Source organism: Pungitius pungitius, chromosome 5 (genome assembly GCF_949316345.1).
Source record: "Pungitius pungitius chromosome 5, fPunPun2.1, whole genome shotgun sequence".
In the NCBI taxonomy this organism is placed as follows: Eukaryota; Metazoa; Chordata; class Actinopteri; order Perciformes; family Gasterosteidae; genus Pungitius; species Pungitius pungitius.
This window is the reverse complement of record NC_084904.1, coordinates 14,830,224-14,858,006: the sequence shown is the minus strand read 5'-3', so window position 1 is coordinate 14,858,006 and position 27,783 is coordinate 14,830,224. Positions and strand designations below refer to the sequence as shown.

Sequence of the window (27,783 nt, the reverse complement as noted above, 5' to 3'; positions counted from 1 at the left end):
AGAATCAGTGTGAATAAAGTGAAGCAGGGCGACTCTGATCGCATGTCACTGTGTATGAAAACAGATCAATTTCTATCACTGCATGTTGTCAATATCACTCAAACAAACCTCATACAGTGTTTTTTAGGGTTTAATGAGTCCCACCAATATCCACAGACTTCTTTCAGTAGACATGTATCACAAATATTGGCAGACAATAACTCGTAGGCAGCTGAGACGTGATAATAAAATACATTTAAATAACACAAAATATACATACACCCGGCATTCATAAGTCCATGCATGCACACTGAACACACACGTGCAAACTAACATGGCTTTCCTTATCTTCTCTCTCTGATCACACAGAAGAAAGTTAAAAACCTTATCTTTAGGATCATTATTGGAGATTTACATGGATGGAGACAGCAATGACCGAAAACCTGAACTGGGAAGAAACAAAGATATGAACTTTACACATCTATCAATATTACAGGATTAATTTATGATTGGCACAGAAGCAAACTGCTCTGCATGCAGGAGGTATCTTCACAATAGTCTTTTACTTGGGTAATGTCCTTACTATTGGACAGGGACAATAATAGGGATCCATCTTATCTCCCTTTGTCACTATGAGCAGAACACAGTGAACAAATGGCTGGAGGAAATAAAGAGGAGCTAGAGAACATTACCGCCCCACCATCTGGCTTTTGAATGAAATGATCAAGTATTACATCATCTTCTGACTATTATTAAATAGTCATTTCTTTTTTTCTAGATCCTAAAGCGTATATACACACGACATACTATAACTTCCCAAATCATCTCCTTCAAACCTGTAAACATTTATGTTAGGAATGTTTGTCTCGGACTACACACAAAAGTAATTGCAACAGAATAAATGAGTTGATATGAAAATCTGTCTCTGGAATATAAACCTGTTATTTATATGCAGAAAAGAGATGGAAAAACAATTGGTATTCATCCAGTAATTTCTGTAAATAACCACAGTCTGTCTTCAGTGTTGCATTGGAGACAACATTAATTAAATTGGATTTTCACTTAATTTCCATCTCCGGTAGGAGCTTGAATAAAAGGGATTAAAGTTAAAAAACCTCTAATCTAGCATAGTTGCAGCATCTGCGAAAAGCATATTTTTTTGGTGGAATTGTACAGTGCAAACACATTTTGATCGAAAGCAAACACCATCGGGTACAACGGAATCCATTGAAAACGGCCTTACGATCCAACAGAACTTAATGTCACAAATTATACAAAAAGAGTGTATCTTTGTGTTTGACATTTCAACTTTAAAGTAACACTTTTTGCCTGAGTATTTCATCAATTTGCTTGACTACACAACGTTCATCGTGAAAGCAACAGCTCGAGTGTACTGGTCATGACCGCTGATGGAAAAAGAGTCGATCTGGATGTGCTATGCTCATTGGTCCATGACAAAATGTGGGTGCTGCCCCGCACACACAAACACACACAGCCACTCTGTGTAAACTCAAAAACACTCTCATACTCTAGAAACCTGTCACATGACAGGCGAATGATATCTTTCTTCTGGCTACCACAGATGTGTCTCCCGGATCTCAGAGATGATGTTATTGGCTTTTTGAAGGGCCTGAGGAAGACAAAAAAAAGAGAATAAAGGTCAGTGAAATCACTGGTTTTAAAATAATAGATACAAGAGAAATAGAAAAGGGCTTTTGGTTTTTCATGCCCAGAACCTATTCAGAGAACAAAAACATCCGCCGGCTTCACCTCAAGCATTTGAGCCACCTCGGTGCGCTGCTGTGCCGTGTCCTCTGACTCAATGAGCAGCTCCTGCAGCAGGGTCTGTTTGTAAAGCTGACCCACCAGCTCACTCTGCAGATGCTCTTTCACAAAGTTCACCAGGAAGTGCATCACTGTCTTTGGCACACTGCGGACATACAGCCCGGAGAAACGACGTTAATAAAAACAAAAGTAGAGGCCAGACGGGGGAAATTGCCCCCTTAGATCCTGGCTCCAGACAAACCTGTCTTGGATGCTTTTGCGGACAATAAGGAAGTAGCACTTGATGAGGCGCTGGATAATCTCGCAGTCCCTCTGCTCCTTCGCGCTGAGCTTTCGTGATGCGGGCACCGCCTGGCAGAGAGAGAGAGAGAGAGAGAGAGAGAGAGAGACAAAGTAATATGTTAACCGTGTGCAATGTGTTCACTGCTAAGTGTTACGTTCTAGAGGCCAATCGCCCCACTCACCGTGTCGAGCAGGTTAATGGACTGGCCTTTGCTGGGACTGCCAAAGCCTGCAGCCGGGACCCTCTCCTCCGCAACCTTCTCGTTCTTCCAGCGCTTTCCTCCATCGAGGGCCTCCGCCTGTCAGCGAGGAATCACAGTTAGTCAGGGAGGGGGTCGTGGCTATTTTGGCTGAGTGCATCACTTCACTACAAGCTTTAATAGGGGAGTTACCGTTTTGGAGGTAAGACTGCTCCTGTTTAGCCTAAAGAGAATAAATAATAAATGAGAGTACTTGCCGTAAGGCAAAAACAACTACCTGCTGACTGTTGACAGATGCAGAGACCTGCGCCGCATCCGTGAAGTCTGGGTGTTTGGTGTTGATGTAAGCAAGCTCTATCGATACTAAATGGTGCACCTAATAGGGGGAAAAAATAGAACGTCAGGCAGTAAAGAAATACTCGGCTGTAATTTGTATGAAAGATTTTAGCTACGCCGTGGATTACCATTTCATTAGTGATTGGCAAGCGCTTTCTCAGTAATCCAGTCACAACTTCCACGATGGAATCGTGCAGTTTGGGAAACCGCAGGAGCTCCTGGCAAAGACACACGTTTCTCAACACGGTGGCGCCATAATTAGTGCTTCTCTGTTTCAGCGAGTCTTTTGGCTAACCTGTGTGCTATAGGAGGAGCAATGCTGGATGATCCTCTGCAGCTCTTCATGAACCAGTTCCACACAACGCATGCTGGGCTCCTCCAGGCGCTTAATTTGCCGCTTCACCAACAACTCAAAGGACACCTCGGGCACAAAAAGTGCGGGTCGAGGACCCTGCAGGAAAAATCAGACACACGCCGGCTCAATAATTCACCTGCTATTCCTTCGAAGGAGAGAACTTGACAAGAATTTGGATGAACCCTATTAAAAGAGGAGAATGAGCTCACAGTAGCATTGCGGATGGCGGTGAGGATATCAAGCTCAGTCAATCCTCCCAGGGGGTCAATGGACTGCAAAGTGCGCCCAAAGGTCTCATGGAATATGTAACAGATCCGAGCACCCCCGCAGCTGGAGAAAAGAAAAATGAAATGCAGTGAACAAAAAAGGTCAATATTTTCTCTCTACATATTTACATAAACAAATCACCTCATGGCAACAGATCTGTAGAGATGAGGCAGCAAACAAAGGCTGACCCCAATTAAAATGAGATTTTTACCATTAGAGCACCACAAGAAAATAATTTATCTGTTTATATGATCTATTTCATGAACCACAAGAAGTCAAATGTGGCGTTCCACACAATGCGTGTAATCAGAAGACCAAAAGACAACGAATGAAATCACAGAAATTGGACCCACAGCTCTGAGGTCTGGATGTATCTGGCCGTGCCCTCAATGGTGTTGCAGTAATCGCTGGCGAACTTGGTGACAATCTGCAGCAGGGTGGCGCTGTGGTCTTCTACCGGCTGGCCATAGCCGTTGAGGCGCGCCTGGTACTGGGCACTCAGCATGGTCACACGGGTCTTGAGCTCCGGCAGGCAATCCCGGATGTGATGCATGAGCAGCCTGCTGAGGGTTTTAGCCAGAAAGCGTGAGCCGGAGCGCGAGGCGAGCGAGGGGTAGTGGCGCTGAAGGTAAGCCTGCTCGTCCCTCATCGAGTCCTCAAGGCTCTTCTGGGTATTGATGTCATGCTGGCTCCTGTGAGGATAACCAATCGGGGAGGGAGCGGCAAAGTAGTCCGATTTGCAGCGTAATAAAAACATGAATAACTCCCCCTTGCTGTATTGTGAAGCTTAAAACATCACATAACTTAACTGAATCAAAAAATAGTATCACTGCAAACCTGTTAACCACCCCGATAATGCCCAGTCTGACTGGAATGACACGACCCAAAAGGACCTCCAGAGCATCAGTCCCTGCATCCATCAGGTCCAGCTTACTGACCACCAGCAGTGTTCGACGACCTGACGCACACACACACACACAATGATATTTGTATAGGCAGTGAACAGTTTTTGAAATGTAGTTTTTCATAACTTGAGTGAGTCGAGATTAAAGTATTCAGTAGGAAATCTTAAGAAGAAAACCAATTCAACTGGTCTCTAATGGGATATAATTGAGGCCAGAAGCCGGCTACATACACCCTGACTAGCACACACACTAAATGCCATATTACAAGACAATTAGTCCAAGCAGATTTACGTCATGAACGTAATACATGGACCTATTATTCAGAGTGCACCATGAAAACATGCATTCATTCATTTCCTGAACAACGCAACCGGTTAGAAGGCTTTCGACACTAAAGGCTGAAGGGATTTGAGCATAATATAGTCTTCCTTCACTTTTAATAATTCAAACGCTTCTACGTGAGGCATGTTATGAAATAAGCAAAATTAAAAGGAAATACGAGGAGACGAGGCACATTTGCAAAATGTCCTACCATCTGTATCAACCTCACGAGCCAATTTGAGAGCGTCTGAGGTGGCCAAGTCGGAGTTGGCTGGGGACACTGTGAGGATGAGGCAGTTTGGATTGGAGATGAAAGACAAGATCATCTCCTGTACTTGTGCCTCAATGTCCTCTGGCTGGTCCCCAACCGGAACCTGAGGCAACAACAAGGATCAGCCAGCATTAGCACGGCAAAGCACACATGCCTTTCTGCTGTGAATCCGTGAGCTTTGCACTTATGATCATTTGAATTTGCATACGCGAAACAACTGGCTTAGTTTACCTTAGTGATTCCAGGTAAATCAACCAGGGTGAGATTAAGCACTTTAGGGGAGAAAATCTTCAAATATATAGGCTCGGGACTGATACCCTAGAGGATGTGTAAAAAAAAGATGCAACATGAATTATTGCCGAGTAAAAAGATAAATGAAAGGCATCCATGACTTAACACGGCTTTCTCTCACCTTGTTGTCACCTGAATTGCGTTCAGTCTCTGCTTCAATTTCGTGACGGATTTCCTGAAAATCTGTAAAGATCTTTCAAAAAGGTGTAAGAATGATATATTAACTAAGCCCAGGACATAAAACAGGACAACAATTTGAAATGTGCAGTTAAATCTACCTGGTTTTTGCAGTGCAGAAATGTTCCCCATTCCTCAGCTTTGACACCTGAACGGACATTTAAGAGTGAGTGCACGACAATGACAGATGCTTTGAAATAAATTACGACAAATAATACAACAAAAGATTATTAATGGAGTGATATCATGCTCAAAAGACGAAGTTCAGAAGAAACAAAATGTTTGAGAAAGTTTACAAAAGAAATGAAATGGCTAAACAAGGACAAGCAGAACAAATATACAGAGACCTGGGTAGCTGATTTGGGCATTTTGTTTTAGCCCATTTCCTGAAGAGTAGGGAAGAAGAAGAGGAACAAAGACCGCATATTACTAAAGAGAGGTTCGGCAAGAAGTTAAATAGTGAGTGAAAGTGCGTAGCTATGCATACAGATACAAACCATACATATTATATACAGTACGTTCTAATATTTAGTTTATCATAACTTGCACCAAAGCTTAGTTGAGGGTTTTCAAGGAATATCAAATGAATTCCTTCTAATTTAAAATGTGAAGCAATAAATGAAGAAATCTGATGGTACCATTTTCGTTTTTCAGTCTCTCCTGCAGAGGGGCAACATTAACAAGTTGCAACACGAGGGGTCGTCTTGTGACTATTCCTGATCCTCGGGGCAAGAAATCCCGTCCGACCAGGCTCTCCAACACAGAGCTCTTTCCACTGCTCTGTTAAAGCACACAATGAGAGCAATTCAGCCATTTCGAGCAGCACTGCAGCAGTCAGTGTTTACTCAGACACAAAAACCATAAATATTCAACCTCTGATCAAATCAACACTTCATGACCAAAAACTCAGAACAGAAGGACTTTGTAAGTTTATAGTTCAGCTTCTCGTTGGGGTTTCATCCCCGACCGACCTGTGATCCAACCACGACTATTTGCGGCAGCTGTACGACCTCGGCACCCACTGTGAGGAAGACCTCCTGCAGCCGGTTGATGGTGGGAATCAGAGTCTCCATCCTTCCAAAGGTCCAGGGGCAGCTGCTTATCTGGTTAAAAAAAACAGAACGAACGTGAACAGACAGGAAAGTAAAGTAGCCCAGGTCTCATTACATTATACTTAAACTAAATTTAACTAACCAGCTAAAAAAAGATGCTATTTCAAAAAGCTAGCTATGATGATTCCTTTGGGAAAAACTGGTCCTGATGAGAGACAGGGGGGGGGGGGGGTGTGCAACGTTGACGCCCCGGCATCAGTTTGACCACCAGTTACGAAACCTCCCAGATTAAATACTCGAATAGAAAAAAAAGAATTTCGAATACAAAACTGACAACTAACCATTAACTGCCCGACACGGCAAGAAATGATGCAGAACAGACCGAGCGGTCAGCTAATGTTAGCTCAAGCTAATCGGTAGACAGGAAGGGAAATGGTTGTGCTAGCTTTGTGCTAATACTAGCTTCACCTACGGAACAACCATGCAGTCTTTACGCAAAACCGATGCTCCGTTATGACCATACCGAGGTTCAAGAGATAGTATCCGTCCTTATCCAACGATGTTGTCCATCGTAATTTGTAAGGGATAAAGGGAGTAAAAAAACATGTCATGCCATCCAAATTATGAGAATTGGCCGGGAAAACAGGGAACTCGCTACATGGGCGGTACTCCTGACGTCACTTCCTCTGATTGGTCATCAAACATACTAATATGTATATCTGTTATGTGATTGGCTGACAGGTATCAGAATCACTGTGATCCCGCCTTAAGAATCCCCTGGAAACTTCAAATTCTACTCTTCAAGATAGAAATCGCTTTAAAACATTACCGTTCAACATTATATTTCTTTTTCATTTCTTCACATTCACATAAAATATCAGCATCCAAACAAAGATTACGTTTTTCCTTCTGTGGTTTAATGTACATGTATATAAACATGATATTTACAAATCATTCAATGACCATCAGTTAGTTACATAATAAAAACATGTGTTACCTTTCAAAGGACTGTTAACAGAACACGCCATCAGACACAGAAATTACAAACACAATCCCTCCGGAAGCTGCCCACTGGGAGTTGTAGCAGCCAGAGATTATGTGAAACCAACAGCATAAATTAAGTCCTTTGTTTTAAAATAGTATATGATCAGATTGAATGTCAGAGACACTGGAAAATTCAAAGTTGCTCGGTTTAAACATCCGTCCTTTTGTCATAAGAAAGCCCAATAGCTGACATAATCAATAGTCTCTGGCATCTGTCTTCACTCAGCCAATGATTAGGCACACAGCTCAATGCAAAGGGATATTGTATTTTTCAATGTCTCAAAGGCTAAACACCGTATGCACCTCAGAGAATCGAGCGCTTCTCAAAAGACAATGACAATGACCAACTTCCAGCTAATCTTAGTCCATGTAGGAGGTGTCCATGACTTCGCCGTCGGGGTGAAGCAGTCGTCCCGCCAAACGCTCAATGTCGTCTAGACTAAGTTGACGAAGAGAACGTTCATAGTCCTTGAAGAAAAAACAAACAAAAGAAAAACTTTGAGAAGGGGCAATTTTTTAAATATTCTACAACCTATTTTAACACTGTGTACAGCCATATTGTTTTAGTGCTAATGAAGGATGAGAGAATGGATTCTTTAGTTGTTAGTAATGCAGAGCGACTAGTGCATTTACAGAAAGCTGTGACTAAATTGGTAGGTAAAAGATTTTCATACGACGATCTCAAAAAGCTGCCACTAAACTACCTATATTTAGATTATCATTTATGGGGCATTTACGTACTTTAGTAAATGCTCATTTGCAGGAGACTTTTTTTTATCTAAAAATGAAAACCAAGACAGAATTTATGCTTACAGGAACAAAACGTGTGATTTACCCAGCCTTCATATGGAGACCTTGCAGTGCTTCTTACATTGATCAAGTTGTAGAAATACGTTCCTCTGATAAAGAAGAGGACCATCATTTTAGAATTTGATACATTCACCAGGCATACCTCAATGATGGAGCATTGAGGTATGCCTGGTGAACTCATCAACAATGGATTGATGGATTTAGAGGGCTTTGAAGGATAAATCAAGTCTTAATTTGATTTATTAAAATGATTTAAACAGTTTTGATTGTTCTATCTTGGAATCAAAACTTACCTACATTTTACACACATGGAATTTCAACTCGGCATGTAATAGTTTGAACCAGAGCTTTTACGCATGACAGTGTTCTTGCTTGTTCCAAGAACATCCACCGCCAACCCTATGGTTAAAGGACGACCCACTCTTGTTTGAGACTACAATGCATTGAAGCACCATCATTAAATACCTTAATAAGCTGTTCATGGACTTTTGCTGCATCAGCTGGACTAAAGTGTCTAGCAAGTATAGTGGACACTGTCTGCCACACTCTTCCTTGTGAGGAGGAAGAGGAGGAGGCGCTGCTGCAGCCGCTACTGGAAGCCGTCCCCGACGCTCCAGTTCTCTCCCCCACTGGACGGATGACCAGATTCAATTTAGCCTCTGGCCCAATGGAATAATCACTCAGTCGGTGTTCATCTGAAAGAAGAAAAAAAAAAGAGGCAAACTAGATTAGTGAATCAAGCCATTACAATTATGCATAAAGATTAGGAAACTTGACTTTCGGCAAATCCACCTGCAAGCGCTTTTCCTTTATAGAGCAAACGCTGCTGGTTGGCTGGTATGTTGAGACGGTCTGACACAAGCTCCTTCACTGTGGAGACCTTTTCATCTTCAGTCACCTAGAAGATCAACAACACTAAAAAAAGTCATACTAAAATACCTTTACGTACCTCCTCAAATATACATATAACCAACAATGAATGGGGAATTCCCCATTCAAGAATCAAATGCACATATACCTTTATGCTTGAGAAATGGACACTTCAGCACATATATTCCAAAGAAAATAAACTATGCCAGTGGCCTAAAGTGGTGGCATCTATCATTGTAGCATTGAATACCATCAATTAGAGGCATGTTAGTGGCCAGGTACTTTTGAACTTTAAGATCAAAATCAGGTTTAAAGAAAGGCACCAGGATCAACTTATCTTCTGCGGAGTACGTTTTGTCCAGTATTTTATTTACTTCCTCATTTGATATACAAGTCAGCAAATGCTTTACAGTATTACATTTTATAAATACCCTGGAATGCAGAAGCATACATATCCTGTGGGTAGCCCGTACGACAGTTCATGCGATCCATGAACGATCAACGAGTTGTTGCCTCCAACAGCCCAAGTCAGTGACTCATCCAATAATGTTATGAACTAAAACCACACTGAGGCCAGCACCTGTGAGCCATACTTGCCTTAGTCAGAGAAATGACATCAGCAAGATAAACTACACATCATTGAGTGCTTAGAAGACCATTTAAGTTACCTTAACGCCAGTACTAACGTCAGCTAACGTTCATTAATAAAATATATTTAGCAAAAGACTTATTTTCAACAAAAAAATATAAACACCACTAGGATTGGTAGAGCTCTCACTAAACAATCGGCTGACCGTTTGTTAACGTGTAATACTGTAATTCTCGAGGATGTAGGGAGCAAGCTACCTACAGCAACATCGTCTCATAACTTTCCGAAATGAGAATATGCAGTATAGATCCGCCGCGTTGCATTGCATTGCATTTAGTTTCGGCAATGTTTAATCCGAAGCATCATATTTGTAGTTGCTTCATTTAAAGTAGTTTACACAGGACCATTGCCATTGTCGGCAATGGGGCTAGCGTTGCTCTGAAGGCTAACGTTAGCTGCGCAATAAGCTAGCGGTTGGGAGGTTACACTTTAGCACTTAGCTGGCTGGGCACTGCTTCAATTTACCTGAACACTGCATTCCTTTCCTTGAAGGGGTTTTACGGTAAGGATCATTTTCGATGCCACCTAGAACAAAACACTACAACTCCTTCAACAAATAAGCTAAGCGACTAAATATTTCCAGCTAACGTTACTTTGCTAGCTCAAGATAGCTACGGCGTTTCTTCGCTTATCAATGGCCCATCTTCTTCTGTGGTGGATGCGTGCTGCTGCTCCGCTCACGTGACACTACTGCCACCGACTGGTTGTTTGGCGGTTCTGTGTGGAGGATATATTTCAACCGAACAATGAAAGAAAAATAATTCATTTATTATTCTTACCTCACCTCGAGATACAGGGATTAAATGTTAAAGGATAAATGAAACGATGACGATGAAATAAAAGGAATATATATATATATATATATATATTCATGTATATTTATATATCAAGACAAATGTGATGGTAGCCTACAATGGAGCATAAAAAGACTTAAGAGTGCTCACAGCCAGCCTTTAAATCTTTCACATTGGCAAAATATCTGAAGAATAAAACATCTTGCTACTCTCGTTGTCAGAGACCCATCCCCGGTGCTCTGAAATACCCGATAGACCATCTGACCCAATTGGGATCCAGTCCATGAATTTGTCATTACAGCCTCCCGAATAGTCCCCACTGTCTGGGTCATGATTGTCTGGTGTTTGCCTGTGCCCAGCCGCGAGCGGGAGAGGAGCATCTTTTACTTTTGACGGACGCAGAGAAGCTCTGCACCTGTCGAATGGTGCGTCTGCTGCTAAATAGGGACGAACACGCAAGAAAGACTTCCACACTGTCAGACAGGCTGCATGTGGTAAGTGCACCTTTGTTTGTGTGAGATGTGAAGCACAGCATTATATTTCACAGGACAGATAATACATGCGTGTTTAGTTTATTGGACGACACAGCGCTGTTGTCCCATTTTAGGGAGTCATTTATTAAAAAGGGATGAGGCTATAAAGACTTTGTATTAGTCAGTTGTTTTGTCTCTTTTAGTTTACTTTAGCACCAATTCTTGTCATTTGTTGTCTTATTTCTGTTAACTGTACCTTAAATCATCGTCTTCTTTGTGTCTTGAAACTGTATCTTTAGAATAATCTTTACTATGTTTTGTTTCTAATCAGCCTATTGAAAATGTTTGGCATTAAACATGTTTCATCGGATCAAATATTAATATCTATCTATCCATCCATTTAAAAGCCAATCACTTATCCAACTCTCCTGTAAAAGCCCTTTAAACCTTATTGATTCGCCGTTTATATTATTGATAATACTGGTCTAATTACAGGAATGCATGCAGTTGGCTGTTAATGGCTGTTAACTGAGATTGTAGCTACAAAGAGGAATCACTGCACCTCAAAATCAGAGAGAAATGTGTGTAGTTGGACCCACTTAATATATTTGTGTGAAAACAGATATGTTTTACTATGTTTTGTCAGCTGGTGTTTAGAGGTAATGGGTACACTTCGGGACCTCCAATTTGCCTTGCAATTAAAGATTGAGGAACTCCGGCAGAGGGACACACTTATAGATGAGTTAGAGTCAGAGTTGGATACAAAGGATGAACTCATTCGGAGACTGCAGGAAGAACTGGATCGCCACAAAGCCACCGTCTCCCTCCCAGGATCATCTGCAGCCAGCGAGGGTACACAATACGGTTCTTATAAATGTCATCTTTTATTGAAGCCGAAAGCAGGTAGCCCAAGTCTTATTGTGTGTGTATTTGTTTTTTTCCAGCAGCTTGCTCAGCTCAAAGTGAGGACTTGCATCCAGCCAATAGAAAAACAGTTATTTCTGAGCCCTTCACTCTGGACCCAGTGACTCTCGCCATGGTTTCACACAAAAGCTGTGACAAGAGCCAGGAGTAAGAGCTTTGTTCTCTCAGCTGTCCTCACTGAAAATATGTTTTCAGCATCAGTCAAACTCCATTTACGTTTCCGAACCTTTTCAAAACGATGCTTCATCCGACCTGTTTAAAACTTGACCTTAAATATTACACCTGTTCTCTCAGGTCTCAGAGGTCAATCCAGTCAACATTTAAAAAACGTGTTATAGAACCTTGGTATGGGAGAAATTAGAGCCATCATGGCCTGTACACAAAGTACACAGGGGACTGTTTCAATACAGCTTCATGATTGTGTTTCCACCTGAGCTCCAACGTAACAACGACCGTTCCTGTGTCTGTTGAACTGCAGCTCAATCGGACAGCAGGCCGGGGGTTATTGACCGCAAGAGCTACCAGACCATTCTTATGCAGAGTGGTCTCAACCGCCTTTCTCATTCAATGGCGCTGCTTACCAGGTGAACATTGAACCAATGCACCTCATTTGTCATAGAGCAAGCCGGGAAGGCTGCTTTGTATTCTAGTATCATCAGCACGATGTCACCACGGTCATGTTGTTTATCAGTCCCTCCAATGCTGCATTTGGGCCTTTAACACTGACCAAAATATCATCTGTCCTATGAAATGTTTCTGAGGGGAAAAAATGAAACCCATTTTAACCCTGTCATTGTGTCTGCAGCATTCCCTTCCTCCCGTCTCTGCCTGAGGATGTGATCATGAAAGTGTCCGATCTCATGAAGGAGGTACAGATTAGGTTCTTGTGTAGCCATCACTTCATTTTCAAACAGAATTCAGCTGATTTTAAACATTGTATTTATTGATATTCTTTTTTAAATATTTGATATTTTACAGACAGGTGCTGGGGTAGAATCATAATTAGTTGTTGATTGTTACTGGGCCTCAACTATTTCTGTAATATACTGTTGGTTCTTTTTCTTGCTGTTTTTTTTTTGCTCATTTAAATATTTCTCACACTTCTTACACACTGTCTTTAATTAAATTCCAAAGTCACGCTACACTGAAGGTGACTACATCATTTGACAAGGGGCCACAGGAGACATGTTTTACATCCTAAGAAAAGGCCAGGTAAAGTAGCATGAAATCAAGCTTTCAGAGAGAAAAAGATTGAGACTGTGGAGGACGAAATGTCAACGCAGCTTTAGGAATTTTATTATAATGGTGGTAATTGACCTTGGCGGTTACTGCGCTGCTCTCCAGCACTTTTCATTACCTCTCTCTTTTGTGTGTGCCAGGTGAAAGTGACAGAGAAGAAGCCAGGCCATGGAGAGCAGAATGGTCTTTGTAAGCTCTCTGAGAGACAGCGGTTTGGAGAGAAAGCTCTGAGGGGGTAAGGAGAAAATGATGTACTTTTAGAGGAAATTATGGAAATGGTACAAAAGCACATAATGGTGAAAATGGACTTATACTATGTCATCATGATATCATTTTATTTTTGCATTTGTAACGTTAGCGGATGTCATGGCTGCTGGGGAAGTTACATGCTTGGTCATAGACCGGGAGTAAGTCACAATTTTGTGGTAACAACAAAAAAAAATCTTTAACAAATGTTTATATATATATTTTTACCAATCAATCTATTCCAAATAATAAATAGTAACCCATTATATCAATTAAGGGAGTGTATATATGATCAGCAATACATTGTGAAGATTTACTCCACAGTAGCTATGGGCAAGAGTTTCTCAAAGCACTTCAATGCCTCTCTGAAGTTTCTGAACCAACAATTATTGGTTGGATAAAACCTGAAAAATATACTAACGGATATCTCCTAAGAAAGTCAAGAAGAAGAAAAATATAGCCCAAACCTGTATTATCTATATCAGTTGCTACACTGTACTACAAGTTGGCCACGAATTGATGTGCTTAGCCAGAGAATGTTCATGTGCTTCTGTGTTTCAGGTGCCGTCAGGGACATCATTGATGGATTGGTATTTGACAGCAGTGGTGACGTGCGGTATCGCCCCGAATCCAAAATCGAGTGAGGAGCAGAGGCTACAATGCTATACTTTCTATAATAATTACATGCAATTTGCACCTATAGAATACAGGTCTGACAAGGATTATGATCTCTTTTCACCTCCCACCATAAGATATTTCCCGGTTATTTGCCCTCGAGCCGTTGGGGAGTTTGGTCACGTAGACCTGGTGAGGGTTGATCTCATAGCAGCTCACACACATAATGACACACAGCCGACCTGCAGCTTCCTCTCCCAGATTCCATGTTTCTATAATGTAATCTATTGACTTCCCCCCTCCGTCGGGCGCAACTAAAGAGCAACATCAAGTGTCTTCATGCATTGAGGGTCCTTGAGATAAAGCTGATCCTCAGCCACAGAAAACAACAGCACATGCTGCACATGAGAGAAGACCCCCCCCCCTCATGGAGGCTCATTGTCCATTCACAGCCAGGTGTCTGTTATTCAATAGTTATCAATTTAGGATTGTTTTGATTTACATTATGATCATTTACATACTTATATGTTTGCATTGATTGCAGGCTGCATAAAATCTTTAGAGACAAAGAGTGACTGTACATTTTGACAGAAGAATGCCATGGTGGGGATTTATATAGTCTAAAGATAAGTAAGTTATATTGATAACTTACTTATCTTATATCGATATCATCGAGTCCATCCTCTGCTCCTCCATCACCGTGTGGTACGCTGCAGCCACAGCCAAGGACAAGGGCAGGCCGCAGCGTGTCATCCACTCTGCGGAGAGGGTGATTGGCTGCAATCTTCCGTCTCTTCAGGACTTGTTCGCTGCCAGGACTCTGAAGCGGGCCAGAAAGATTGCAGCCGACCCCTCCCACCCTGGACATGAACTGTTTGTGCCCCTTCCATCCGGCAGGAGGCTGAGGTCCATCAGGACTAAGACGTCCCGCCACACGAACAGTTTCTTCCCTTCGGCAGTCGGGCTCATCAACAGAGCCCGGGCCCCCCCTGACTGACTCTGACTCCCATGCTCATCATCACTGTGTCACTTTCACTTGTCACCCGTCACTTTGTTTAGCTGGTGCACTTTATCCTTATTTTTATTCCTAATTTTATCTTATCTCCTCTAACTTACTAACCCATAGCTTTAGTTTTTAGCGTACTAACCCATAGCTTATATTTTATATTTTATATTTTATTATACTTTTATTTTATTCTATTTTTATCTCATTTGCACTATGTTGTCTTTATTGTACTGTCTTCATGCACCTTCCGCCAAGACAATTTCCATGTATGTACAACATACTATGGCAATAAACGTTTCCTGATTCCTGATTCCTGATTCCTGATAAATAAATTCATTGTCCTGTTGTTGGGTTTTTAGTCAAGCTTCCATCACAAAGCCATGTGAAGACTGAACAAGATTTGATGTCTTACGTCTTCCTACATTACATGTTTTGTTTTATTTGCTGCCTGCTTAAAGCAGTACTACCCTCGGGGGATGTCTGGACAAAAAGCAGCACCAGATTGTACACAGCTTGTGTTGTTGAGGCCTTGACCTTTCTTCACCGTCAAGGTGTCATCTATAGAGACGTCAAGCTGGAAAATGTTGGCTGCAAACTTAAATTCTGAAATCATAATATTCTGGTCTCTACTTCAAGTACTTTAACTCATAGCCTCTACTTTCTAGATTGGTTGCAGATGTCTAAAGAAGGTTGAGATATTATTTATTATTTGTTAAGCTCATTTCTCCAGCTGTATATCAAAGTGAAAGGGACACTTCCTTGTTTTTCTCTCCAGGCTCCCATTCATCGACACAGACCCAATTTTTTTTCTTCACTGCAACCATTAATGGGATCAATCAGATCGACTTTCCCAAAAAACGCATTAAAAGTTCCCCCAGTCTGTTCGAGAAACTGTGCAGGACAGGTGTTGTAAACGTTCCCTACTAGACACCACAAGTTATAATGTAAAAGCAATTGACAGTTATTTCATTGTGCTCTTTCTGACAAATACTGAAAATGTCTCCCATTCCACCATTGGGCTTTTTTTAATTTTCCAAACAAACAATCCAAGCAACATCGCAGGTGTGTTGACGCGACCTGTGGTGTAACATCTCCTTTTAAAGGGCAGAATCTGAGAAGTAATTCGCCCATTTGTGTCCGTATGTTGTTTGCTCTCTATTGCCAAGGACCGATCCCTCGGAGGGGACTGAGTTGTCAGAGAAATGGGGCCAAGGACATTCAGAAGAAAGAAGAAGTAAGACGAGAGATTTATTAGATTGGAGAAAATAAAAGGGGCCAGTGCCTGGAAACATGGTTTTATAGGCTGTGATACTCCGTTTCGTATACGGATGGTTTGAAGGATTAAACTGGGATGAACACTGTAAATGATCATTAAATCCTCCAGTTATTCCCAAGACACGCTCAGTTTGACTTACTGTTTCTGTCTTGTGATGATAACTGATGTTTGAGTGAGTAGATCGGTTTGATCCTTTTTATATGGTGTTTCAGGTTAAGGGATCTGTGGTCAGCCGTACATGTGGTCATTACACTAAGGGCTCAGTGGAGCCAAGCACAAACTGGGAGGATTTCTGATGAATCAACATGTGAACTGGAAAAAGTCAATACCATCTTTTTCAGGTTCAGTCCATTAATTATTTATTGCCATCAAGAATTCATTGTATTTTCAGACACATTCATTTTGACTATTAGTATCTGCAGATAGTGTTTGATGAATTAAAGATGCTGCCTGTTGTGTTTATCTCAAATTCCCAACTAGTACCGATTTTTAAATTCAGTTAAGTTCAGTGATGCCACTGATGATGAATGGAGGCCTAATAAACAAAAAGGCGGTAACAAACTGCTTTTGCTTTCTGCAACCTGACCGTGTTTCCCTTTTCATTCCGTGCAAGTCTGTTATTATTTGATCTGCCCAAGATGCCTGCATGCAATTAAGAAGTGACGTCAGAGCCGGCGCAGACGTGTCAAAGCTACAGAAAGCTAAAACAGACGAATACCAGAAGCTGTGTGATTTGAACTTCAAAATAAAGTATCTTAATTCGACTATAAAAAATGTTAAATTGTTAAGAATGTTGAAAAATGACATTAGATTAGGCTGAAATATAGAGTGAAACAAAATATGCTGACTCGTAACTTAGAAGTGATTTATTGTATGGCTGAAAAATCTAATAAAAAAAGGATGAAAGAAGGAAAACAATACATATAATACAATATATTACTTGTTGGATCGTTTAGCATTTCATGTCAAATGATCTTTTATCACTCACATTACCATATGTTAACCTTCGTCATTGTATCCTTCTTTTAATTTGTGTCAAGACAATATTCTATTAGTGCTGCCGTAAAAAAAGAAACGACACAATTTGTCTCTTTCCAAGTTACCTGTCCGCTTTACATTCTGAGGTCGCGCATATTAATTCAATTATCACAGGCTTTGGGTTTGAAGTTCCTGACCGGAAATACAAGCACAGTGTTTCTAGTGTGACGCGCTGAAGCGATGGAGCTGCCGCTGAAGTAACTTTGTAGCTAAATCTATAGAGCAGTTGGAGGCCTCGGTTCTAGCGAGGTAAGTTTCATTTGGCCTTTCGTTGTTTAGCCTTTAATCTCAGGTCAGATGTAGAAACTTCCCTAAGCAACAAAGTCTCAGATTGTGAGCTACAAGTTGCAAAAAAAAAAAAGTTTGCCTGCAGCGGGTCCAGACCACCGAGTCATCGGAGCACTGCGCATTGATTAACCTGCTAAACCGTTGCATGAAGTTGTAAAGAAACGTGACTTTCTTCTTCTTCTAGTAGATACGGTTTTTAAACCAATCATTGCATTGGAAACACTTTTGATGATCAATGACGCCTCCTCTGTGTGGCTCTTCAGTTGTGTTGCATTGCGCCTTTACTCCAACTGGAGCTTTAACTTATCTCGTGGTGCAAACACGTACAGTTTGTTCGCTATTTTTAGTGTGCGTCTGATTCTTCACCAGACCTGGGGTGCACTGATGTGTAACTGACCCTTAAAGCACCGTTCCGATCCAAGCTGAGCCCGAATGTGGCTGGTGGTAAATAGTTTCCCTCACATGTGGTTTTCTGACATTCTTTGTTTTACAAGCCGATTTAATTTAGCCCAATATCACAAATCACAAACAATATGCATCACAAGGCGGTCCAACCGTAGAGCTTCTACTCCCATAAGCAAATACTCTTTGTTTGTGTAACCTGCATGTCTACTTGTTCTCGAGAATGCAACACGTTACAAGTTGCCCCCATGGCCGGATGCCAGCCGGCTGCCACCCTCCCTCATGTGTTTAGCAGCTACAGTGTATAGGCCGGATCTACAGTGTGGCAGCAACAAAATCACACTCTAAAGTAAGCCATGGTCTGTGCTGCCAGGAGAGCTAAATATGGAAGGTTACCACTGCACAGTGGTGTTTGAAACCGGTGGCGCTTTGTTACTTTAAACTTCAGGCAGTAGTGGGGGGGGGGGGGGGGGGGTACAAGTCTAGCATTGTTCACTTGAATCCTGTTTGGATTCAAGTGAATTTGACACCATGAGAGACACATGAGCGTCATATGGGAAAAGCACCCAAACCCTTTCTTCTGTTAATGGTCACCCCCCCCCCCCATTGCCGGGCCTCCTTCCTTCTTGATCAGAACCATTCACCGCTCGTAGCACATGGAAAGTGTGCACTTCACTGCTGCTGCTGGTTAGAAAGAGACGTGGTCTCTCTCCCCTATTAAAACCTCCCCCCTTCTCACGTCACCTCCTGTCGGAGGGAAGCATTACTCTGAGCTACACAGAAGCTCCGCAGGCCACTGAGCAGAGCCTTGGCTCCCTCTTCTCCTGATTTATGGACTTTTTCTATACAGGGATTTTGCTTTGAGGAGATTGAATTTTGGCTGTGACTCCATATGTTAAGTTTAATTCAACACTAAAATAACTAAAACGCATTGATATGGTCAGTCCTTTTCTGTTTGTGCATGATAAAAGCAGCCGTGACACATATTCTTTGCTGCCAAAGATAAATGAATGAAGATGACTCCTCCCTGTTTTTAAGTCCCTGAACCAGCTCCCCTTTTAATTCTGTGCAGGACGGTTTCACCCTACGGTGATGTTACCCACAGCCATTTCTGACCAACTGTCATCTACTTCTCGAAGAACCAAAAGCTTATGATGTTCCAAAATCCTGAAAAATGTCTCTACAACTACACATACTACACATGCTTTCATAACCTGTCAATATTGTTTAAATCAGATTGTAAACGCTTCAACAATTTCTCAAACCTCGCAATCTCATGTTTAATATTTCGGCACCTTTCCAAGGTTGACTTGGTGTGAGGCTCACTGCAGCGTCCAAACCGTTGTGATTCCTTAAAGTGATGATTGAAGTCGTCGCTGGTCACAACCCCCGATTCTTCTAAAACCACTTTGGGGTTTCTGTTTTTGCACCTTCTATATTCTACCAGGCAGCATGTGCTGCGGCTCAGAATATCCTCCGGCGCTGCCTCTGCCTGTTAGTTGGACTAAATGTGCACAGACATGCAGACACACCCCCCCCTCTCCCTCGGGCTTATCTGCCTGTCGTCCTCCTCTGAAACTGCATCATGTCAATTTGCTTCTGTTTTTACAACCAATTATTTTTTTTCTTGTGTCAAACATAATTTGCATTAAAATAGTTTTGATCCCCCATTGTTTTTGTTTAACGCAGGTCCACGTGGCGTTATGTTTGTTCCTCTATGTAATCATTGCAGGAACGGTAGCAACGGCGTCAAAACGTCCACGTTTTACTCCCCCAACGAGCACCGGCTGCTAAGGTGCATTTGTATTCCATCAGTATATTTTCACGTGTGTGTTTGTGTGTCTGTGCCGTTCCTTTTAGTCTCGTGTCTTCCAGAGAGTGAAAGCTGGGAGCACAATGGTCCCTGTCTGGACCCTGACAATAGCCTTTATGAATGGGAGTGAGAGGGAGGGAGGGAGGGAGGAGGGAATGATGGAGGGAGAGAAAGGGGTTACAGGAGGCTCTCGAGGTTACAGGAAGCTGGATCGTCATTTTTGTTGTTGTGTGTGTCAGTTTCATAATGCCCTTTTGTTTGTCATTCATCTGTGGACGGGACTCTAGCAGCTCACCAGTGACGCGGCATGCAAGCTGTTTTAATTCAGATGAATTGATGCTGAAAGTAAATTCTGGACCCTTTCTAAGGATGAAGATGGCATCACTCTACCGTTGCTGGGAATGGAGATGAGGGAGGGGTATATCTCTCTTTATGCCCTCCCTTATTGGGGCTGGGGGAGAAAGTGGGTGAGAGGTTGAGGGGTGTTAGGAAAGGGGAGGGGAGGGGAGGGGCGTGGATGTGGGAAAGCAGAGATTTATTTTCCTGGAGTAGGGTGGAGGGGGGGGGGGGGGGGGCTGTGAGGCTTTTCACAGTTTGTGTTGGGACACTTCTTTTATTCACTTTTGATATGAACAAAAAAAATTCTTTCTCCCCCCCCCCCAACCAGCCCCTCATTACCGCACGCACCCAAATTCTCTCTTGCTGCTCCCTGATTAATGAAAGCGAGGCACAACATGACCGGGAGTAACCTTTGTGCCCGTTTCTAACCATCGTCATCACGGCCTGCTGCGTCCCCTCTCCTCCCTACGCATTAAGGGTTTTGGGGGCATTCTATGTTTTAAGCGGGCTGGTGATGAAAGGAACGGGGCTCACTGTGGTGGATCGTTAGAGGAGGTTCAGAGGCAAAATGCAACCATCTCGCACATAGAAAGGCTTTGTCTTGAGTGCTGCTGTGCAAAATGTGGGCTGAAAATGTTGCGTGGCTTCAAAGAGAGCTCGACAAAATGTGATCGATGGACCCAAGGGGGTGGCACTCGAGTAAGAGACCCAATGGACAGGTAGGGAAATGACTAGAATTACTGAGTTGCATTGTGGGTAATGTAGGCACTGACGACAGGTTAGTTAATTAGTTAAAAGTAACTTAGTGAATTTTATTGACCTGATTTATTCTGCTAAATGTTCCCTCTGCAAAGGGGCTCTGAATCCCTTCTGTTTCACTCCGTATGTTGTCTGTCTTCCCCTCCTTTCCTCCTCCTCTCCAGTCATGCATTTCCAGGAGTGGTTTCGCTCCAGCGCCGGAGTCAAAGGTCCTGAATCCGAAAACCTCTGGAGTCTGTTGCCGTCTCTGCCCCTGTCCTCCTTCTCCCTGTCCTCCTTGTCTCTGTCCTCCTCCTCTCTGCTGGGCCTGGGAGCCCTGGCCTCCCTCACCGCGTACTGGCTGGTGACCCGACCTCGACCCACGCGTCCGCCCTGTGATCTGCAGGCGCAGTCTGTGGCCGTGGATGTGAGTGGCTCGCTCTCGCCTCATCACGTGTGTGTGTGTGTGTGTAAAAATGGTGAAATGCCAGCTGTTTTCACCTGAGCGTTCCTTGTAGGGAGACCCCAGCTGCAGGAGATCGGCTCTCCTCAAGGATGACTCGCTGATGGAGTATTACTACGAAGACACCAGGACCGTCTTCGACATGTTCCGGAGAGGACTGAGGATTGCAGGTATTTTTATCTACAGGTCAAGAAACCGCAGAGTAAAAACCTACATACACATTGAAAATGGAATGATATCAAATGAACTAGACAATAGTGCAACATTTTTTGAATTATTATTTCACAATGTATTTCTTCTTATTTTAATCCTATGCTTGATTTTGTGATGGTATCATGGTTGAACCGACGTGACTCGACGGCCTTGTGTCCTCCCAGGAGACGGCCCGTGTCTGGGCTTCAGAAAGCCGGGGCAGCCCTACCAGTGGATCTCCTACAACGAGGTTGGACACGTGTTTGAGTATAATATTTTACTACTCCAGTGGTCGCAGCTCCCTTTTTATTGTGTCCTGACGTCTGCGATTCTTCAGGTGTTGGAGCAGGCGCAGGTGCTGGGCTCCGGGCTGATGGCCAAAGGCTGCCGGCCGAACCCGCAGCAATTAATTGGGATATTTGCACAAAACAGACCAGAGGTAAGACCAAGCACCTCCCGGTTTCTGGAGTGTGATGTTTATTTGTTTTTTTGTTTTTTACTTCTCAATGGAGCTTAAGTATGACTTTCGCCATGAACTTCAACAGTCTCAATTTGTATTTCATCTGGATACATATTCTCATCTCCAGAGGATTGTTCCTTCCCTTAATTCATTGCAGGAATATTTTTCCTCTGTGGAAAATATAATTTTATCCGTACTGAAATAGTTTTTGCCTAAATTAATATTGAGAGCAGAGCGATGGTGGTGAGTTTGGGTCTCCAGGGCAGCTAATATCGGAGCAGATTTACGCCCAATCTCATTTTGTATCATATCCATCAAGCAAGGCCTTTTTTTTTTCTTCTCCCTATTCAATGTAGACGAGAAGGGAAAGATAATTTTCTGCTCCATCAGAGCCTTCAACCTCACACCACTCTGCTTGTAAAAGGCGTTTTTTTTTAAGCTTTAAATGTGGTTTTTCGGTTTGCTGAGTAAGTGCGAAACCCATTCTGATCGGCATAACCACACACGACTCCCTAATGTTCAGTTTATATAACTCGCAGCAGTGGTTGAAGTGCTTTGTCTCCCTCTGCTGGTCACAGTGGATCATCTCTGAGCTGGCCTGCTACACGTACTCCATGGCAGTGGTGCCTCTGTACGACACCCTGGGGCCCGAGGCCATGGTGCACATACTGGACCTGGGTGAGCAGCTTACAGAGCATTGTTAATGGAGTTCTAATTAAACACATGTAAACCCTGTTCCCCATCAAATAATATCAAGCCATACAATGGTGCTGAGTGATCCATCTCACAAAATATTGATTTGGAGTCATGCAAACTGTGTGTATATTATGACATGTAAGTGATTTTTTTGGTAGACATTATGTAGGAATTTACTTGGCTAAATGTACTTTTCTACAGTTCTGCAGAAAAATGTGGTTTGGAATGATAAAACAATTAATCTCATAACTGGGCCTTTTGTGTGAGACTACACAAATAGTTAAAACATTATAGTATGATGTTTTCAATGTAACATTCTTTTATGCAATGTCATGTGTAACTGCAGCATAAAACCCAAGCTGATTAGATAAATACTGATGTCCTCTTTGACAATGTGAGCAGTGGACTCACTGTAGTGTTTCGTTAGTAACTGTTGACGTTGGTGCCGTTGCTAGCGGAGATCTCTCTGGTGCTCTGCGACCGGGAGGAGAAGGCTGCAGCTTTGTTGGAGAACAAGGAGCGAGGCGGGACTCCAAAGCTCTCCTGCCTGGTTCTCTTCAACGATTTCAGCGACGCGTTTGTTCAAAGGGCGAAGAACTGCGATGTGGAGGTTTTGAAACTAGACCAGCTCATGGTGAGCACAGTGGGGGGGGGGGGGGGGGGGGGAGGACCTCTAATACCTCTGATGCAGACTCATTTAACTTAGTTATCAATGCTGCTGTGTACTCCTCTTTGTCCACATCTTAGGATCTGGGAAGGCAGAACCTCAAAGATCCGGTGGTGAGTTTATCATCTTGCAGCTGCTGCATAACTGCATCCAACTGGTTTGAGTAAATGGCCCCACTAAATACTGGGATTACAGTTTTTTCCCCATTACTCCTGTCCAATAAGATATCATTAGCACTCACTTTTAACCAGCACTTCCAATTAGAAGTGGGGGAAGCCTGTGTTCATTTTCTCATATTTCTTTTGCTGCTTGCCGTAGCCGCCCCAGCCTCAGGATCTGGCCGTGGTTTGCTTCACCAGTGGAACCACAGGTAACGTCGGCTCTCATTCTTCTCCGTGTGATTATCCTTCACACGCATCATTCCAGAAGTGCCCACTAACAATCTTTCTTTATAGCACAGCTGTAGTTTCCTTTTTGCTGCGCGGGGCACTGCAATAATCTCTTGTTTATTTATCCAGGGAAGCCCAAGGGAGCCATGATCACCCACGGCAACATCGCCTCCAACACATCCTCTGTCATTAAGATCCTGGAGGTCTGTCTACACTTCCACCTCCTTGTCTAATTGAGAACAGCCTCACAGCTAACATCACTTCCCACCCGCTTGTCTCCGTATCCAACTGTCTCCCCCCCGCTGGGTCTAATGGTATGATTAATAGGCTGTTTGATGGCCCCTGACGATGCGAGGTACTGTAACTAATTACCCGGTATAAAGATTGTGCTATCTAACTGCTTTAGAAGAAGACGTGCGGCATGTTTGATTGCCTGCGGAGCTTCGCCGTGTGCCTGCTTCCTGGACGTAATCTCTCCCCTGTGCTTTTCTAACTTTTTTTTTTTTTTTTCTTCTCTTTTTTCTCTCAGGGTTCATTTGTGATCCAACAAGACGATGTCTCCATCTCGTACCTGCCGCTTGCGCACATGTTTGAGAGGATGATTCAGGTAGCTGATGCTCTTTTAAGACTGTCTTTCTTTGTGGTGTGTTGACCCTAAGCCAAGTCCGTTTCGGTCACAGGTGACCATGTTCTGCCACGGGGCCAGAGTAGGGTTCTACCAAGGTGATATTTCTCTCCTAATGGACGACATTAAAACTCTCAAGCCCACCTTCTTCCCTGTCGTGCCCCGTTTACTCAATCGAATCTACGACAAGGTAAGTTCTTCTCACCATCACCTGGCACTCGTTTGGCGATGTTTTAACCCTGGTCTCTGTTCAAGATCCTGGGTTCTGCGACTTCTCCGCTACGACGGGCGCTGCTTCGCTTCGCCGTGAGGAGAAAGCAGGCTGAGCTCAGCAGTGGCGTCGTCCGTAACAACAGTCTGTGGGACAAACTGGTGTTCAACAGGATCCAGGTCAGTTTACATCGGAGCTCCACTCTCTATCCACCTGGATCTGGTTTTGCCGTCTGTCTTGAGTAAAGACCTACTTTAGAAATGAGCCCCGACGGGTATTTCCGTCTTGATGGGTTTGGTTAATCCAGGACTCTATATCTGTCACTGTTTATATTGGTACGTGTAGACCGGCAGTCAGGCAAATATTCAACACATTTGTATCCAAACTTTACAAGAGGAGCACAACTATTCCAGCATCCAATGCCAAATTCACCCGGAGCATATTGGTCCCGTGGGAGGGTATTGGAGAAGCATGCACACAAACAGATTTTGGCTTAGTCTGGTCAATGCAGATGGGAAAATCCAGTGTAGGTTGAAAACCGAATTTTGCTTGTACCCACAAGATGTTTACATTTGACCCTGTTTTCCATAAATACTCCATGGCTTGTGTTTCAGGCTAGTTTAGGAGGTAATCTGCGGTTTGCCCTGACTGCTTCAGCACCCATCTCCCCCACTGTGCTGTCCTTCCTCAGAGCCACTCTGGGCTGTCTGATCTTTGAGGGCTACGGCCAGACCGAGTGCACCGCAGGCTGCACCTTCTCCATGCCCGGAGACTGGACCGGGGGTGAGACGCCACCCGATTGGCTCGTGCTTCAGCTGCTGGTTGCCCTTCTCCTCTCCTCATGTGGGTGTGTCTCTTTGTCAGGTCATGTCGGCGCGCCTTTGCCCTGCGCCAAGGTGAAGCTGGTGGACATCCCCGAAATGAACTACTACGCCAAGAACGGAGACGGAGAGGTGAGGCGAGGAGATCTGCGCCGCCGCCGTATCGCACAATGCAGCGACGGACTGACGCTCATCCCGGGGCTTTGTCCCGTTAGATCTGTATCAGCGGGCCCAGTGTGTTCAGAGGTTACCTGAAGGACCCGGAAAAGACCGCAGAAGCCCTGGACAGCGACGGTTGGCTGCACAGCGGGGACGTGGGCCAGTGGCTTCCGGTAAGATTGCACAAAGCAATTGGCTTGACGCCGTCGGATGGCGCCTTTCAGACTGAAGTGTGTGTGTGTGTGTGTCTCTTCGCGTGTCCTCTGGCAGAACGGGACGCTTCGCATCATTGACAGGAAGAAGCACATCTTCAAGCTGTCCCAAGGGGAGTACATTGCGCCAGAGAAGATAGAAAACGTCTACCTGCGTTGTGTTCCTGTGCTGCAGGTGTTTGTGCACGGAGACAGTTTACAGGTACAACTTGATGGACTTTGCGGTTCAGTTTTTAAAACCTTTTAATTTTCTGTGCTTCAGGTTCCCATCTTTTTGATTTTCTCTTCTATTTTGTGTCACCAGTCTTATCTCGTAGGCATAGTTGTACCTGATCCTGAGGTGTTGGTGGATTGGGCTAAAGCCCGAGGATTTGTGGGATCCTATGAAGAGCTCTGCCAGAACCCTGTATGTCATCAAAACCCCAATTTTGTAACCTAACCATTTTACATTTTTTTTCTAATCGTCCCAGAAAAATTGTGTTATGAACATGATCTTTTAATAGGATTTGAAGAATGCAGTATTGGAGGACATGAAAGCTGTGGGGAAGAAAGCCGGGCTGAAGTCCTTTGAACAAGTGAGGAGTCTCCGCTCACATTGGGCTTGATAACAATTTGCAACCAACTAGCTTTTCAAAACTCACTGTTTTTGTGGTCTTGTTAACTTTTTCCTCAGGTGAAAGACCTTCATTTGCACCCAAAGGCGTTCAGCGTCGCCAACGGCCTTCTCACCCCCACACTGAAAAGTAGACGCGCTGACATCCGCAGAACCTTTCAGATACAAATATCAAGCATGTACAGCCAGGCGGCCTTTTGAGGGAAGCCACACAATAAGGTCACTGGTGTCAAATATGGGAAAACAAAAAAAAGGGACAGGAACACGGGAAAAGAAAAATGGAAATCTAATCCTATACATCCAACACTGCCTTATTTAAAATATACAACTGTATCATAGTCTTTCATTCAGATCCACCTGCATACATACATCTGTACTAACTTCACATGGATTGGGACCAAACCACTTTGTTTTAAATTTCCTGTTGTCTAACTCACAGTGGAAACTGACTGGAAGATTTAAAGGATTGTATAGTTGTAGAGATAAAAATAAACCTGCGCAGACCTTCAGTTAGACATTAAATCTGACCTGATCTTTTTAAGGGGGGGGGGGTCCTGTGAAATTGTGCTTATAGAACTTAAGGGTTGTTAGACCCTTGTATCACCGTGACATTATCTTTTCATGAACACATCTATTGGGTATTTCTCCTTCCGGTTCTGCAAGATTTCATAAACAAGTGAACATGTAATTATCACATGAAAATAAAATTTGACTTAAAAGGTTGAACTGTACATATTGCGTAAGACATTCGCTGAACGGACACTACTGACTAGTTCCAGTAAAGGGATAATAAAGATTAGCAACTCTCTTGTGTGGTTTCAATTCTAGGCAAAAATACAACAGCGTACACAGCTATTCTCAGTGAATTTATTTCACAGTAGACTATACATCACAACGATGGTTGAAAATTCATAACTTTACAGATTTAGTGGTAATACATGAAAACAAAATTACGTCCACTCTATTAAATAATTACTTGGTGTGACGATTTCTCTTCACACATAAAACTTCATTAAAAAAAAAACCATTAATGCACTTAAGTAAAATAAAACGACTCAAGGGCAATTAAGCATTTGTTTTAGTAATTTCAAAATATGTGGGAGAATAAAGTTCTTGGTATGAAATCCCTTCACATGATACAATGAGTTGATACTGAGGCCGTACCTAATGAAGATGGAAACAAAGGAGTGCAATGATTTGGTTCAAAAGTCATGGAACTGCTAACAGACAAACTGAACCACAACATAAAGGATGGATGGTGTGAATAAAAAGTAAATTGTTATGATTCATATCTTCCACTAGAGGGAGCACCAGCCTTTGTTTTTGATCAGACTTCCCAGCAGCTTGTTCTCTCGGTCCGAGTGGTCGACGCTGCTGCACAGACACAAAATCACTCCCCTTGACAGGCAGGACAATGTAGGCACTTCATGTACAGGTGATTTTGTCCAAACCATCCTAATAAACCCCAATGACAAGCCCTCACACGACAT

General features: G+C 43.1%; 3 protein-coding genes across 6 annotated transcripts; 1 reads left to right on the top strand and 2 right to left on the bottom strand.

Moving 5' to 3' along the window:
* Window positions 1–117: 117 nt before the first annotated feature.
* On the bottom strand, window positions 118–6,898 carry si:dkey-32e23.4 (dynamin-1-like protein). 2 transcript variants are annotated; one of them, XM_037481638.2, is made up of 18 exons: window positions 6,745–6,898; window positions 6,141–6,272; window positions 5,808–5,949; window positions 5,517–5,555; window positions 5,271–5,317; window positions 5,114–5,185; window positions 4,933–5,019; window positions 4,642–4,804; window positions 4,042–4,162; window positions 3,558–3,896; window positions 3,147–3,267; window positions 2,878–3,033; window positions 2,711–2,800; window positions 2,524–2,622; window positions 2,229–2,345; window positions 2,006–2,115; window positions 1,750–1,909; window positions 118–1,609 (listed from the first exon to the last, which is right to left on the bottom strand). In XM_037481638.2, exons 2-18 carry the CDS (start codon window positions 6,240–6,242, stop codon window positions 1,553–1,555), a joined length of 2,022 nt encoding a protein of 673 aa, XP_037337535.1. In that variant the 5' UTR covers window positions 6,243–6,272; window positions 6,745–6,898; the 3' UTR covers window positions 118–1,552. The 2 variants fall into 2 exon arrangements, with proteins under 2 accessions (XP_037337535.1, XP_037337536.1); XM_037481639.2 differs by lacking the exon at window positions 5,517–5,555.
* Window positions 6,899–7,117: 219 nt separating this feature from the next.
* Window positions 7,118–10,289, bottom strand: ubl4a (ubiquitin like 4A). The gene is made up of 4 exons (XM_037481721.2): window positions 10,060–10,289; window positions 8,868–8,973; window positions 8,541–8,770; window positions 7,118–7,733 (listed from the first exon to the last, which is right to left on the bottom strand). The coding sequence occupies exons 1-4, from the start codon at window positions 10,105–10,107 to the stop codon at window positions 7,626–7,628; spliced, it is 492 nt and encodes a 163-aa protein (XP_037337618.1). The 5' UTR covers window positions 10,108–10,289; the 3' UTR covers window positions 7,118–7,625.
* Window positions 10,290–17,339: 7,050 nt separating this feature from the next.
* On the top strand, window positions 17,340–27,100 carry acsl2 (acyl-CoA synthetase long chain family member 2). Of its 3 annotated transcripts, none has more exons than XM_037481627.2 (20): window positions 17,340–17,454; window positions 20,971–21,212; window positions 21,304–21,418; window positions 21,626–21,690; window positions 21,778–21,879; window positions 22,479–22,578; window positions 23,052–23,230; window positions 23,344–23,376; window positions 23,582–23,633; window positions 23,782–23,855; window positions 24,182–24,259; window positions 24,333–24,467; window positions 24,533–24,667; window positions 25,103–25,271; window positions 25,353–25,441; window positions 25,525–25,641; window positions 25,739–25,882; window positions 25,985–26,086; window positions 26,184–26,255; window positions 26,354–27,100. In XM_037481627.2, the coding sequence occupies exons 2-20, from the start codon at window positions 20,973–20,975 to the stop codon at window positions 26,492–26,494; spliced, it is 2,142 nt and encodes a 713-aa protein (XP_037337524.2). In that variant the 5' UTR covers window positions 17,340–17,454; window positions 20,971–20,972; the 3' UTR covers window positions 26,495–27,100. The 3 variants fall into 3 exon arrangements, with proteins under 3 accessions (XP_037337524.2, XP_062418374.1, XP_037337526.2); XM_062562390.1 differs by lacking the exon at window positions 17,340–17,454 and adding an exon at window positions 19,450–19,690 and having other exon boundaries at window positions 26,354–26,836; XM_037481629.2 differs by lacking the exon at window positions 17,340–17,454 and adding an exon at window positions 20,443–20,766 and having other exon boundaries at window positions 26,354–26,836.
* Window positions 27,101–27,783: the final 683 nt, after the last annotated feature.

Excerpts from the sequence above, each read along its gene's own strand:
- si:dkey-32e23.4 (XM_037481638.2), bottom strand. The coding sequence starts at position 6,242 with ATGGAGACTCTGATTCCCACCATCAACCGGCTGCAGGAGGTCTTCCTC. Across the intron at positions 5,950-6,140 it reads TAGTCGTGGTTGGATCACAG|AGCAGTGGAAAGAGCTCTGT; the intron begins GTCGGTCGGGGA and ends GTGCTTTAACAG. Across the intron at positions 1,610-1,749 it reads AGGTGGCTCAAATGCTTGAG|GCCCTTCAAAAAGCCAATAA; the intron begins GTGAAGCCGGCG and ends TGTCTTCCTCAG.
- ubl4a (XM_037481721.2), bottom strand. The coding sequence starts at position 10,107 with ATGATCCTTACCGTAAAACCCCTTCAAGGAAAGGAATGCAGTGTTCAG. Across the intron at positions 8,974-10,059 it reads GAAAGGAATGCAGTGTTCAG|GTGACTGAAGATGAAAAGGT; the intron begins GTAAATTGAAGC and ends TTGATCTTCTAG. Across the intron at positions 8,771-8,867 it reads TAAAGGAAAAGCGCTTGCAG|ATGAACACCGACTGAGTGAT; the intron begins GTGGATTTGCCG and ends TTCTTCTTTCAG.
- acsl2 (XM_037481627.2), top strand. The coding sequence starts at position 20,973 with ATGCATTTCCAGGAGTGGTTTCGCTCCAGCGCCGGAGTCAAAGGTCCT. Across the intron at positions 22,579-23,051 it reads GGTGCACATACTGGACCTGG|CGGAGATCTCTCTGGTGCTC; the intron begins GTGAGCAGCTTA and ends TGCCGTTGCTAG. Across the intron at positions 25,442-25,524 it reads CCAAGAACGGAGACGGAGAG|ATCTGTATCAGCGGGCCCAG; the intron begins GTGAGGCGAGGA and ends TTGTCCCGTTAG.